Below are 13,355 nucleotides of genomic sequence, written 5' to 3' on the forward strand. Positions count from 1 at the left end.
TTGGCAGCAGTGGATTCAGTTACGCATCTTGTTTGCAGACTTTGCCTTTTATCTGTCTCTACAGAAAGGGTACAGCACCTATTCCTTATTCATTCATTACTTTTCACCCCTGGAGGTCCTAGCTGGGATGATGGGCAGTGATGGGGAGGCCTTGTGTCTTCTCTGAAGAGATCACATGCAAAACCTGCTGTAGCTGTGTCTTTGCTGCAGTTGTGCGTGCTCTGACAGGTTACTTTGCTATTCTCCAGTTAAGCAATGGTTGTACACATTTACATGGCTTCTGGATGCAGTGCTGTAGAATGCCTCCCAACCCATGCATCTCCAGTCTCATTGGCCAGGGGGATGTAGTGAGGAGGCAGACTGTCTCTCCAGCTGGGATCTTGTACTAGAAATGACGTGCAGCTGTGAAATCTCCTTCTCCTGCCTGTCCTGCAAACTTACCCACCATCTGAGGACCAGTCCCCCAGGCTTTGAACATGGCATGTGTTAAGCACACTGCTGGACACCACAGCAATGGTTATGTTTTATTCTCAGATGCATACTGGCAACTGAAAAAGGCTCATCTGGAATCCAGCCATTCATTTGTCAGCCGTGTGAACACGCTTGCAGAGAGAACTGTGGTGAGTCCTGAGCCCCAGCAGTGGCAGCAGACACTGGGAGCAGGCAGGAGCTGTTGTGGTGGACTTGCTGGCACCTACTGGTGTTTGAGGTTGCTTTGCCAGCAGTTATGCCTGTGGCCTTTTCTGAGCTGCTGCTGGAGAGTGTGACCAATACAGATGTAACTCGTGCTGTGATCAAGCAAGCACATGTTGCTTCAGGTTGACTCATCTCACTGAGGTGGAGAGGCTGGACAAGAGAGTTCAAAATGTCAAGGCAGATCTTCTCCTACAATATGTCCAGTTGGCCAGGCTGGTGTCCTCACACCAGCAAGGGCATGCAGGGCATTGCCAAGGCATAGCTGATGATCAGGCAGAATAAGGGCTCTGCACTGAACTGAAACATCCTTTTCATGGCAGATTCCTGAGAGCGTCTTTACAAGTTACGTCCAAGACGTGAACCTCTCTGTTGCTCTTGGTGCTCTTGGTGTCTTGGCAACTGTTCTGAAGGAAGGAGAGACACCCGTGCTGGAGTCATCTGACCTTCTTTCAGTGCTTCAATTACTAAAGCAAGTTTCTGATGTGGAAGTCCAGGAGGGAGAAGAGCTGGAGATGTTGGAGCAGTTGGGCCAGTATTATGTGGAAGTGACGGAGTTAATCTTGGAAGAGCAGAATATTGAAACGTGGTCATCAGTCAGCCAGGTAATGGTGTCACCAGCAGTCTGGCTGTTGTGTACCACATCTGTTCATCTTGTCTGTGTAGCTCCTTGGCCTGCTGTATGACCACAGACTGAGGACCTGTCCTTGCATGGTCGCATGTAGCCTTTCTGGCTGTATTCTGGAGCTTGTACAAATGCTGCAAGCCTGGGCACGGAGCCTCTTTGCCAGCTCAGATAAGGACCTTACCATTGTCTCACTTGCTGGAGGTGCGAACAACTTCTGCAAACAAGTGCGGTCAAGTGGTGCCTTCCTTGCAAACTCCTCCAGTGGTTTTCTTGGCTCTCTTCAAGAGACCAGATAATCCTTGAGGTCCCTTCCAACCTGGTATTCTGTGAGGCCTGGATTTACAGGCTTACACACAGTTTGCAGATTCCTGGTGCTTTTTAGATTCCTTGCACCCACATCCTGCTCTCTTTAGCAGGGCAGTGCCCTTCGCTTTATGGTTTGTTGTATTTTCCATGGGTGGGCTGCCAAGGAGCTATTTGTCATCAGCCCCCACGCTCTTCAAAACACTGTCAGGCTTTGTGTGGGGGATTTCCATCATCCCACCCCCATCAGGATTTTCCCTATTAGCTTCTTCCCATCTCACATGGGTCTTTTGTGTCTGTTTTATGGCCTGCATTCTCCACCTGACTCTGGGAAATGTGTGGCAGCATCTGGCCTGGCCAGTGCTCCAGGAACCAAGCCAGGGACCTCCAGAGATGAAAGGATGCTGAATAGTTCAGTTTACCTCATCGCTTAAAGTCGCTTAAGTCTCCATGGCCACAATTACTCACAGCTTCTCGACAGTGGCATGAAACCAGCTCTGGCCCAGTGTAGCTGGTGCGCAGATGTATCTGCTGAAGGAGAAAGGGGTTGAGTTTGTGCATGACAGGGGTGGCACTTGTCTCCTTGCTGAAGGACCTGGGAACATCCTTTAGTGAAATCAAAGAAAAGCAAAGCAAAAGCCTTGACCTCCAACTTCTCTTTTTCTCCTAAGCATTTAAGAAAGCTTTTGTGAGCTGTGGGAAGTGTGAGCTGGCAGTGCAAGTGCTGATTTTCATTGCTCTCTCTGCGTCTGCAGGTTATCAGAGGGCCCATGGCTGTTGTGGAGCTCTGTGACAGAATGGTGTCACTCTTGGCTCCACTGCTGACTGCAGGGAGGACAAAGATCATGGTCCAGCATGGGAATGTTGGTGAGTGGCACTGGTGGAACTGGGGGAGGGCATCTTACCAAGACCTAGCTTAGTCATCCCGTCTGGTTCCCAATCCAAGTCCATTCCTGGCACCTCTCTGCCTCTGGCTCATCCCAGAGCCTTCTCCTCACTTCCTCCACGCAGAAGTGTCACAGCGCTGGGGGCAGCCCTCACACTGTGGATTGTAAAAGGATTGTAAGAAACCTTTGGGTGCAGGAGACAATCAACCCATGGTTTGCACTAAAAGGGATCTGTCTGCTGCTGCCGTGGGTGTGGACTGGGGTTATAATGTCCTTGTGGTAATTTCCTTTAGCAGAAGGCTGAACCCTGGATCGGTATCTGATTTTACCCCTCCACAGGGATGGAGGTCAGGAAGCTGGACCTGGACAGGCAGCTGAGCAGCGAGGCATACCTGGTCCAGACCCTTGAGAAAGACAGGCACGACCTCATTGAAGTTCCTGCAGAAGAAATGCAAAGACTGAAAGCCAGAGGTGGGTTATAATGCCCGTGCTTCCCTGGGTCTCCTCTTGCCACTTCTGTATCTTCCTTAATGGCAAGAACAGTCAAGGTTAGGGCAGTGGTGCCGCAGTGTGGGCTGCTCAGAGCTGCTCTGTGGGCCTGTACCTGTCCTGCAATGCTCTGTCCCTCCAGGTCTCCACAGAGTTGTGGTGAAGAACATGTGGTTTGGCTACAGCTCCCTGCAACGCTGCCTGTCCAGTGCTGGCAACACTGCTGTCTTCCAGGATGTGGCTGCCTCTGATGGAGGACAGAAGTGAGTGAAACAGAACTTCCCCCCTCAAATCCCACGGCTGCCCCCTTAGCACCGCAGGAGAGTTCATTTCCAGGTCTGCATTGAGTCTCTCAGTGCCTTTAGTTTGGGATCACCTCCATCCTGCTTCATCCCATCCCAATTGTCCTTGTCCCTGCTTTCTCCAGTATGTATGTGGAGACTGGACAATGGGATGGGGCTCCCAAGTCAGTGCTTTTTAAAGGCAGAGGCCCTTGCCACACCTTGCCTTGAGCCTCTGTGCTGAGATGCATCGTGGTGTCTCTTCTGCATGGCTCTTGCTGCCCTGAGGTTATCTGCTGTGCTGGGGTGGGCTGGGGACAGAGCCTGTGGGGCTGCTGCAGGGTCCTCTCCTGCTGAGACAGAAGGTTTGGGAGCTTGGGTGCCACTGAACGGTGTCTCCAAAGCCCTGGAGCTCTCCAGGGAGCTCTCTGGACACTAGGTGGGGATGGCAGCTCACACATCCAGCACTGCTCCTTCCCGGACCTCAGGCTCAGCCGCTGTGCTGCTCAGCTGCCAGCCACTTGGGATGCTCCAGTTCCTCATATGCAGTTATGGGGGGAGTGGTGGTGGTTTCTGTTTGCCAGGTAATCTAAGGAACTTTCTGCCCTGTGCCCAGGTCCTTTGCTGGTGGCACTGAAGCACTCCAGTGGCTCTGGTTCTCTCCAGCTGTCTTGTGTGTATAACGTGAGACCCTGTTTTCTGGTTCCTGGTCCTGTGAGCAGCATGCTTTCCCTGACAGGTACCTGAGCACCATGGTGGGCACTGCTGTGATCTCCGCTGCTCTGCTCAGTGACTACCAGGAGATCAGCACGTCTGTGCGCTACCGCCTGCAGCACCATGTCCAGGTACCCTGAGCAGTGGCTGTGCTTCCGATGCTGCAGCCTGGCCCAGCAGGTCGTGCCCAGCTCAAGGCCCCCACTGCTCTTGGACGTAGGGGTGTCCCATGCCCAGATCTCTCACCTTGACTCCTGTTTCCCTGGGGAGGTGTTTTTCCTGTGCTGACAGACTTTGTTGCAGCCTAGTGAGTGAACTGCATCAGTTTGTGGATGTGCATGGATGTGTAATCTCTTCTTCTCCCTCTCTGCCTGCAGGACCTGCCCAATACACCAGTGGGGCCCATCTGTGCCTTCTGGAACTTCAGCCTCAGGTGCCTTGTTTCAGTTTAGGTCCCCAAATTTATGAGCTTTTATTTCTCCTGGAAAACCAAACATAACAATATAAATATAATGGTAAGAGTAGGGATCTGTAATTCTTTGCCTGCTTTTCATGCTGGCATTCTCCATCTGCTGGATTAGAGCACTCTCCTGGGAAGATTTCCCTTGGAAAAGTCACTCACAAGCAAGTGACCTTTGATGAGGTATATGCAACTACAATGGAAAGCCCTAGTTAATTATGATTGTTGCCTGCAAAAAAGAAAGGTTGGTCCAAGATGTATAGCCCAACAGACATGCAGGACTCCCAGCCTCATAAATATTGCTTGGCACTGAGATGTGTTTTTGCTGAATGTCACTGCAGTGAGCACTGAGACTGTGATATATTATGGATTGGTAATTAAGTCACTCAAGTGCAAAAAACCTCCTTAGAGACCCAGTCTTGTAACAGGCATGGGTCAGTTTTGGGAAGGTGGGAAGAAGGTGTTTTTGGAAGCAGCTGGTCACTGCACAAACAGTTCCACTAGCCCTGCTCTGAATTTGCTCTTTCCTTGATACTGGGGCAGGCTCAGAGGGGCAGCGCTGCCGGTGAGGACAGAGCTGACCCACTGGTTTTTAGTGCACGTGTTGACACTAGACCTATTTTCTTGTGCATGTCTGCTGGATAAGCCAAAGGTGCTGGGACATGATGAGCCAAAGGAAGGTCCATATGAAGATATGTCTGTGACACCCTTCTCTTTCTCTTTTCAACTCTGTTTCTTCTGAAAGAATGGAATTCCTTTAACACCTTGGCTTTCTGTTGAAGTAGATAGTAATTTCCATGTGTTTTCCTTGGGTTTTTTTGCTGCATGTTAGCCCAGATGCTGGTGGGATGTGGTCCACAGCTGGCTGCTCTGTGGTGACCTCTCTCCCGGACTCCACTACCTGTTTTTGCAACCACACCACAAATTTTGCTGTCCTGCTGCAGGTGTATGAGATGCAGGTAAGCAAGGAGCCTTTTTCTGCTGCTCTGTGGGGTGGATGCCAAACTGGGAGCAGTTTGTGGTTGATTTGTGAGGATTTTGTCTTCTGTTGTTTCATGACTGGAGCAGAGGACCACCAAGGAGGAACTCACACTGCAGACCTTGACTTTTATTGGATGTGGAGTTTCCTTCTGTGCTTTGATAGTTACCTTCATTTTATTCTTGGCAGTTGGGTAAGAAAAGTTCCGACACCTGCAGCCTTCCCTGTATTCTTTGCTTGATACTTTGCTTCAGAACAAGTATACAAACAAGATACCCTTTTTGGTAGCAGAGGGCAGAGAGGGGAGCGGTGGTTGTTGGCTATGGAGGGGGTGCAGTGCTGGTTGTTTCAGTGGAGATGTTTTTATGAGCTGTGCACACACCTGAGTGTCTGTGGGAAGACTTTTAGCAATAACTGATGATGTTTACCAATAAAGCTGCTCTGCTAGGGTTGATTTTTGTAAAATAAATGGAGCAAAGACTCTTTTTTGTGCACCCTTTTCTTTGGCTGAATCTGAGGGCTTTCTTTCATCTTCCACAGTGTCCCCAAGAGTGAACGGACAACCGTGCACACGAACCTGATCTTTGCATTAGCTGCAGCAGAAGCTCTGCTCATGTTCAGTGAATTGGCCAAGACCAACCCGGTAAGCTCACCAGAAAGCATGCCATTCATCCAGCAGGACGAGGCCTGATCAAGCATTAATTGTCAGAGCAAACAGAAGTGTAATCCCTCTTATTAATGTTTCATTAATTATTCAATAACTCTCCCTGGTGCTTGTGGACGTTTGAACACGTTTCTGCACATTCTGCAGCGTAATTTATAGGTTGCTCTTTTCCTTCTGACCACACACATTATGAAGTTCCCAGAGGACCCTATCTCCTCCTGAAACAGTGTGTGATTTCTCTTCTCTCCAGGTGGTATGCTTCATGGTCACTGCCTTCCTTCATCTCTTCTTCATGGCAGCCTTTTCATGGATGCTGGTAGAGGGGCTTCTCCTCTGGAGCAAAGTGGTAGCAGTTAACATGAGTGAAGACAAGAGAATGAAGTTCTACTATGTGACAGGCTGGGGTATCTACAGGCTCCTCTGCACTGGGCGCTCAGATAAATGTGTCAAGCTTTTGTCTAGCAAAGGTTTCAGTAGGAGAGATTCCTAAACATTTGGTTTGATTCAGTATAAGAGCTGGGTGCTGCTGCTCTGCAGAGGCTTTCTTATCTTTATGTGTCAAAGTGCCACTATTAGAGTATACAAGGTAAAAACATTTCTGTTATTTTTCTAAATCCAAGAGTTCAATAGAAAAAAATAGAGGAGGAGGTTTATGGTAACTTCTTGTTGTTGGAGAGCTTTACTACACTCTGATAGTAATTAAAATATAAATATGTTCCTGACTAAGCACCCTTTATTCTGAGTGAGCCCTTTAGGGATATAGAATTGATTTGAATAAACTGAGTTTCACATCAAAGAGAAGCCTCTTTAGATCTCCTTGCAAAACATACACCTAGTTGGACACTGGGCAACTGATTCAAGTGTTTTGGGTTGGTTTATGTCTTTGATTGTCCATTTTGTTAAAAAAGCAATCTGAGGAGTAAATTGCTTTGATCGGGACTCAGGACTTGGAATGCTTTATACCTAGGAGAATGATGCTGACAGCGTATAAATCTGGTCTTGCAGAGCAGGGACAGATTTCAGCTGCAGTAAATTGATGTTGCTCATGGGGTTTCAGAGGCTAAGCTGGCTCATGCTGAAGCGTGTCTGGTCAGGGGGGGTTTGAAGCAATTGTCTAGAGCACTGCTGACCTGCATGGGTCAGCTCTGCTTTTCCTGGGGTTCAATCTGTGCTTTTTTCTGCAGGCTTTCCAGTGGTTATCGTGGGTGTGACCCTTGCAACTTCCTTTGACAAGTACGTGGCAGACAACCACTGCTGGCTGAACATTCAGACCAACGTCATCTGGGCCTTTGTTGGCCCTGTTCTCTTCATCTTGGCTGTAAGTGCCAAAACCCGCCGGGAAGGTGTGATTCCTTCGTGTCTGGTTTTAGGAAAACATTGCAGAGTCGGGGTGTGAGCACTTCTGTAGCTAAGGTGATGCTTACAGAGCTCAATGTGCCTCCTGCTTTTATAGGAAATTTTTTGGTTTATATATGCTTTCACAACACAAATAAATACCTTTAACAAAAGCAGATTTTTGATAGAAAAAATGTGCTTTAAGAAATCTAGCTGACCAGTATTGGCTCTTAAATTAGGAATGTAGATAAATGTGTAGTTTGACTGTGACACTGCCCAACTGAAGGTCTGATTTTTATATGGGACTATCTATGCCCTTGAAGTACTATCAGTATGATTATACAACACAGTAGCAGAAAAAAGTGCTATGTTTAAGGGGTCCAGAATAGACACTTAACAAGGAAAACGTTCTGTAGAAGAAGTTTAAAGACAAATTTTCTAGAGTTCATACGTTTATGGATAGCTCTATGAAGTATTTTGTTCACTGCTTTCTTAGCAGTGTCACATTTCTCCCCAGGTTCTGGCACTTAGTTATTGAATTCCAGCAAAAAAGCCTTACCTCACTAAATTTGAGATTACGGAAGGTAACCGGTTCCAGTGCTCTTCTCCGGCAGGTGAACACCTTCGTGCTGTTCCGGGTGGTGATGGTGACTGTGTCCAGTGCTCGCAGGAGGTCAAAGATGCTGACACCCAACAGCAGCCTGGAGAACCAGATTGGAATACAGATATGGTGAGCAGGGAAGGGGCTGTTTTTCCCAGACATGGCTGCTCTGGGTATGAACTGGTGGAATTACTGAAATCAAAGCTACTCTAGACCCGTTGTCATCACCAGGAGCAGCACTTTGTGTCTGGGAATGGTCACTGGGAGCATACCTAATTGTTTGCAGTGGTGACAGCGTGCGTGGGAAAGCAGGTTGCTGCCGAGCTGTCTGCCCCTTCCCTAACACCAGCTCACCGTGCTGCTAAGCAGCTTGCTGGTGGGCATGCAGGTGTCTGGTAAAACATCACTGTAAGGAAGTGAGGTGTCAGCTTGGGGTGTTTCAAGGCACCCAGGGACCCAAATCAGTGCCCAATTTCCATTGAATTTTAAAGACCTGTGAGCTGCAGAAGCAGCTCCCCTCCACTTCACAGGACATTGCAGTTTGAAGGGGTCATAACTGAATTTGTCTCAAACCCATCCCATCCTTAGCACTTGTGTGTGTCCCACAGGAGGGTGCTAATGGTAGAAAGTGCAGGGGTTTTGGCTATTTGCCATTATAAAAAGCATTTCCTGTATCAGTTTGGGACTTGGTGGATTGGAAGTAATGCTGTTGGGGATTCCATCCATGGGGAAAGGGGCAAAGTGAACTTCTGTAATCAGTCAATTTAGAGACACCTCTAAAAAACTGCTGCTTGAGTAATTTCTTTATCATCCTCTGTGGATCTTTATTGTTGTTAGCTGGCGCCGGATACCCCTGCTAGACACGCATTGTTCCCCTGTATTATAAATAAATTTTCCCAGATTTACAGAAGCACAAAGATAGGGCATTGCTGGAGGGCAGGGAGACATCCATAGATTAGTAAAACAGATACAGAAGACCTCCTTGTAGCAACAATTTGGGGCAAAATAGCTGTTCTCATGGCTAATGACATCAAAGAGCTCCCTTTTTGCTAACTCTCAGTGATAAATGAAGAGCAAGGCTGGCACACTGGAGGCTGGGAGGTGAAATGTTTGGTTTTTCCCCTCTTAATTAGTTTTGTTTGCAAAGGAATTTGTTCCATAGCTACCATCTTGGGTGCCTTTTTGTGGACACATCATCTGAAAGGCACTTGCTGGGAGAAGAGAGCTGTCTCCAGCATGGAGACAAGGACAGTTTCTTCTAAACCGCAAGATAAAGGGCAGGGTGCTCCTAAACCTGTGCAGCTCTTTCAGGGCAGATCCGCTTGGTGCTTTGTAACCTAGTGCAGATGCCCCAGGAGATCCTGGTGAGACCCTGGGCAGGGTTTGAAGAGCCAACCAGGGTTTGGCAGGCTGGGGCTCTTTACCAGGACACTCTGGGCTCAGGGATGTGTCCACAACCAAGACACCCCCAGAGAGGTGCTGACTGGGAAGTGGATGCTTTGAAATGTGTCCAGGTAACCCTGAGCTCTTCTTCTTGACAGGGCCACAGCCAAGCCCATCCTGGTGCTGCTGCCTGTGCTGGGGCTGACCTGGGTGTGTGGGGTCCTGGTCCACCTCAGTGTCGTTTGGGCCTATGTCTTCATCGTGCTGAACTCTCTCCAGGTGAGCCCTGCACCTCACATACCTCCCATGTACTCACATCACAGCCAAGCACATATCTGCAGTTTCTTGTGCTTCAGTGTACTTTACCTGTCCTAATAGTCAAAGACATTTGTCAGCTCTGAAGCCTAGCCCAGCTTTCCCAAGCTGTTGTGCTGTTTTGCCCAAGGAAGCTAAGTTGATGCTCCCAAGATACAAAATACAGCTCTGGAGACCTTGTTCATCTAATGGCCCTCCAGCACCAGTCTCTGGAGTGTCCTACTGGTACCACAGCTTTCCAGTTCAAATCTTGTTTCTCATCTTAGATTTTCTGACATTAGCATGGTTTCAAAATGACACTTGCAAGCTAACATGCTTGTAGAGAACTTCATCAGAGTTTTGATTTGGTCATTTAGTGGATAATTAAAATGGCAACTGTCCAGTTTAATGGTGCAAACATCCCACCTGCTATTTGCATTAGTGAAATGAGGCTCATTCCTACAGGGGATGGACTCTGTGTGCCAGCATCACTGTTAGAATAGGGTTGTTCATGGAAAGCATCTCAAAGGTCATGTCCAGCCATAGCTTGCGTGATTGCTGCTTAGATGATGTGTGTTCTGGGATGAGTGTTTTCCACCTGGTTCATGTTCAGACATACTTAGGGGTTGTGGCCCACGAACTGTACAGGCAGAACCACCTTTCCCTTGCCGGGAGGTCAGCTTTACTGCAGGGAGATGAGAGAAGAGGAATTAAGAATCAAGGACTGAAAATCTTTACCCCTAAAGTCCATGTTGTCTGCAGCCATGCAGCTGTTCCCCAGGGATGCTACCAGTGCCCAGTGAGAACTGCACTGGAATCTGATGGGATGCAGGAGTGTTAGGCAGAACAGATTGCAGTGTGGGCTGGTGATCAGAGCCTCGCACAGAGAGGCTGGAATTGTGTGTCCTGTTTCTAGCTCTGACTTGCAACACCTTGGGTAAGTCATCTCATCTCCTTCAGCCTCTTCATTCCTCTTTAGGCAGCACCAACTGGCTACATTTTTAAGGCTGTTTGCTTGTCTTGGTGTCCTCAAGGGCTATGGCTGTGGCTACCATACTTCAGTCACGTTGTTAATATGTTAGTATTAATAGGGACCTCCAGAGGGCAGAAAGTAACCCTGGTGTGTAAAGCAATACTTAATATTTGCTTCTGAGTTTACTGATTTCATAAAAAGGGTTTAAAACTTCAGCCAGCCTGTATGTGGTTAAGAGAGCAAAGCAAACTGTACTAGTCACAGCAGCCAGGAGCACTCCATTCTGCGCTGGGCTAGGACTGTTTCCAGGACCTCAGGATATCTGAAACTCAGGGACACGAGGTGACAAAAAGTCCCAGAACGTGCTTGCCACCTGCGATACAGAGCATCAGCCCCCTTGTTGGCAGAGAGAAAGCAGCTGTAGATGGAGCTAGAGAAGCACTGAACATTGCTCCTGACATGTGCAGCAGAGCATGGTCCAAGGGAACGATGGAGCTCTCCACAGGCAGGCAGCTACTGGCAGCAAGGAGCCAGGCTGGGGGAACACACATGGACTTCATCCAGCCCCTGGGGTTTGGACTATGCCAGCACTAATAACTCCTGGGGGTATCCACACAGCCAGTCCTGTCCCTTGGCACTGGATATTCACAGGTATATTTCCAGTCCCTTGCCCAGTGCTTAAATCCTACTCCAAGGATCCAAGCCAAGAGAGCCAAGAGGGTACTACACTCCAAACCACTTGGATCCAAAAATCCCATCTCCCTTTTTTCTTTGGATTCAGTAGAAATTGGCATCTCCTGTAGCTTTTGCTTACAGAGCAGCAGTTTGCAGTGCTTCCCTCTGGCATACTTGGCCAGTTCCAGTGTAGCATTGGCCCAGCTCTCCAAGGGTAAAATGCAGGCGTTATCACCACGTGCACGAGATGGGTGGTTACTCCAGGGATGTTCTGCCTGTGGCTGGCGCTGGTCCATCAGCCAGGAGCTGCTCACGCACATCCGTTGGCTCTCAGATGGGGCTGTTCCAAGGCCAGACAAGGGCTGCCTCTCTGCATCTCCACTAGTAAGGATACCACACGAGTGGCAGGAGGCCTTTCCTAGCTGTAATTAAATATAGCATCAGTTCTCCTTGTCTCTTCATGCCACGCTCAGGTTATTGAGCAGAAGAGAACTCCAGGCTCGGTGCTGTGAAGAGAGGAGGTGAGCAGAGCTGAGAACAGCACCAGGTATTTCCATTCACACACAAAAAAAGCATTTCTCAGTTCAAGTGAACAAATCAGAGCACAGTGTCCCAGCAAAGTCTTTCTCTGCCTTGCTTCAGTGTTTGTGCTGTAAAAACATTGCACGGGGGCTGGATCTAGCTGATCTTTAAGGTCTCTTCCAACCTGAACCATTCTATGAAGCTGTGAAATCCCATGATAAGTTCCCTGGTTCAGTGACTGCTAATACCCCTTGACTATGGCCTGACAACGTCAGTGCCCAGCCTGCATCCTCCATGGCTCACTCAGCCTTTGGTTCATGGCTGATGCCAGCAGAGGGGCTGTGGGATGCTGGCTCTCATAACATGGATGCTGGGCATATGGGTTTTTTGAGAGACAAGGAATAATTCCTGAAATTAATAAATGTGCCCTCTGGATGACACGTCTCCTGAGGCTGACTTCACAAACCATGACGATGTCCACCTTGGAGGAGATAGGAGCCAAGGTGTTTGCTGGATCAGGACTTGTTTTCTTCCCTTGCTTTCTAAGTTACTGCTGCTTTTGCTTTTCTTTCTCCTAAAGCTCAGTAGGAGCTGTGGCTGTTATGTGAATGGAGAGTGAAGGATTTGCCCATGAATACACAGTGCTTGTTTGCCTCTGTTCCTTCATTATCAAGTTCAGGTCAATTTACGGACTACCCCAGAGGAGAAATGCTGGTGGGGAGCTGTGGAGTTGAGCAAAAGCAGGGACAAAGCTGTTCCATATCAGCCCCTTTGCTGACTGTCTTATGGATCGCCTTGGAATTTCCTTTAGGGCCAGTGCACTTCTTCATGCGCGCGCATTGTGCAGGGAAGTTTTGTTGCTGTGGCTGTTTGCTTGTTTGACTGCTTTCTGTTTATCTGCTGAAAACAAAGCCTGTCTTCAAGGTTACTCTGTGCGTCGACACCAAAATGACAGCTTCTCCAGCCGGACAACACAGGAATTCAGCCGGGTAACTGGAAAGCAGCAGGGGAGTGGTGCTGCAGTGGAGGTGGCTGCGGTGGCTGTCCCATAGGTCGGCAAGCAGGAAGCAGCACCTTCCCTCCAGCCCATGGTTTCAGAGGTGGCAGCACCAACACCCTGCCATCACCTAACACTGTTAAGAAACAGCATAGGTAAAATCTATCAGCTTCAACTGAACCTGTAGAGCTGAAAAGATGGCCCTGAGGCTGGCTCAGGGCAGGAACTTACAGAGCCACTTGCCACTGGTGAGAGTGGAGCAGGAGATGGTGTTGCTCCCAGCTGAGGCGTGCGCAGTGCAGCAGGACATGGTGGCTGGGCAGACAGGCACCAGGCAGGATTATCCATCCCGCTCTGTGGGTCTCAGCACACGCTTTGGTCTCACCTTTGGCCACCCAGTGCCTGCCCCACCATCAGTGAGGAGCTGCGGTGACCAGGGCATTGCAGGCTGTGCCGTGTGGTGGGATCGGGCTCCTC

General features: G+C 48.9%; 1 protein-coding gene across 1 annotated transcript in view; it reads left to right on the forward strand.

The window, feature by feature from the left end:
• The window catches only part of GPR144 (G protein-coupled receptor 144), a gene marked incomplete at its 5' end in the record, with an annotated part of 20,725 nt that overhangs the window by 2,926 nt on the left and 4,444 nt on the right, over positions 1-13,355 (forward strand). Inside the window, 15 exons of the mRNA XM_010017825.1 lie at positions 1-69; positions 535-620; positions 1,017-1,298; positions 2,380-2,491; positions 2,851-2,982; positions 3,143-3,263; positions 4,021-4,126; positions 4,373-4,428; positions 5,288-5,414; positions 5,524-5,627; positions 5,975-6,077; positions 6,349-6,502; positions 7,283-7,416; positions 8,048-8,163; positions 9,576-9,696. Coding sequence (XP_010016127.1) covers positions 1-69; positions 535-620; positions 1,017-1,298; positions 2,380-2,491; positions 2,851-2,982; positions 3,143-3,263; positions 4,021-4,126; positions 4,373-4,428; positions 5,288-5,414; positions 5,524-5,627; positions 5,975-6,077; positions 6,349-6,502; positions 7,283-7,416; positions 8,048-8,163; positions 9,576-9,696 — 1,823 coding nt within the window. The remainder of the gene's footprint in view (positions 70-534; positions 621-1,016; positions 1,299-2,379; positions 2,492-2,850; positions 2,983-3,142; positions 3,264-4,020; positions 4,127-4,372; positions 4,429-5,287; positions 5,415-5,523; positions 5,628-5,974; positions 6,078-6,348; positions 6,503-7,282; positions 7,417-8,047; positions 8,164-9,575; positions 9,697-13,355) is intronic.

Source organism: Nestor notabilis, unplaced genomic scaffold, assembly GCF_000696875.1.
Source record: "Nestor notabilis isolate BGI_N333 unplaced genomic scaffold, ASM69687v1 scaffold20247, whole genome shotgun sequence".
Lineage (NCBI taxonomy): Eukaryota > Metazoa > Chordata > Aves > Psittaciformes > Psittacidae > Nestor > Nestor notabilis.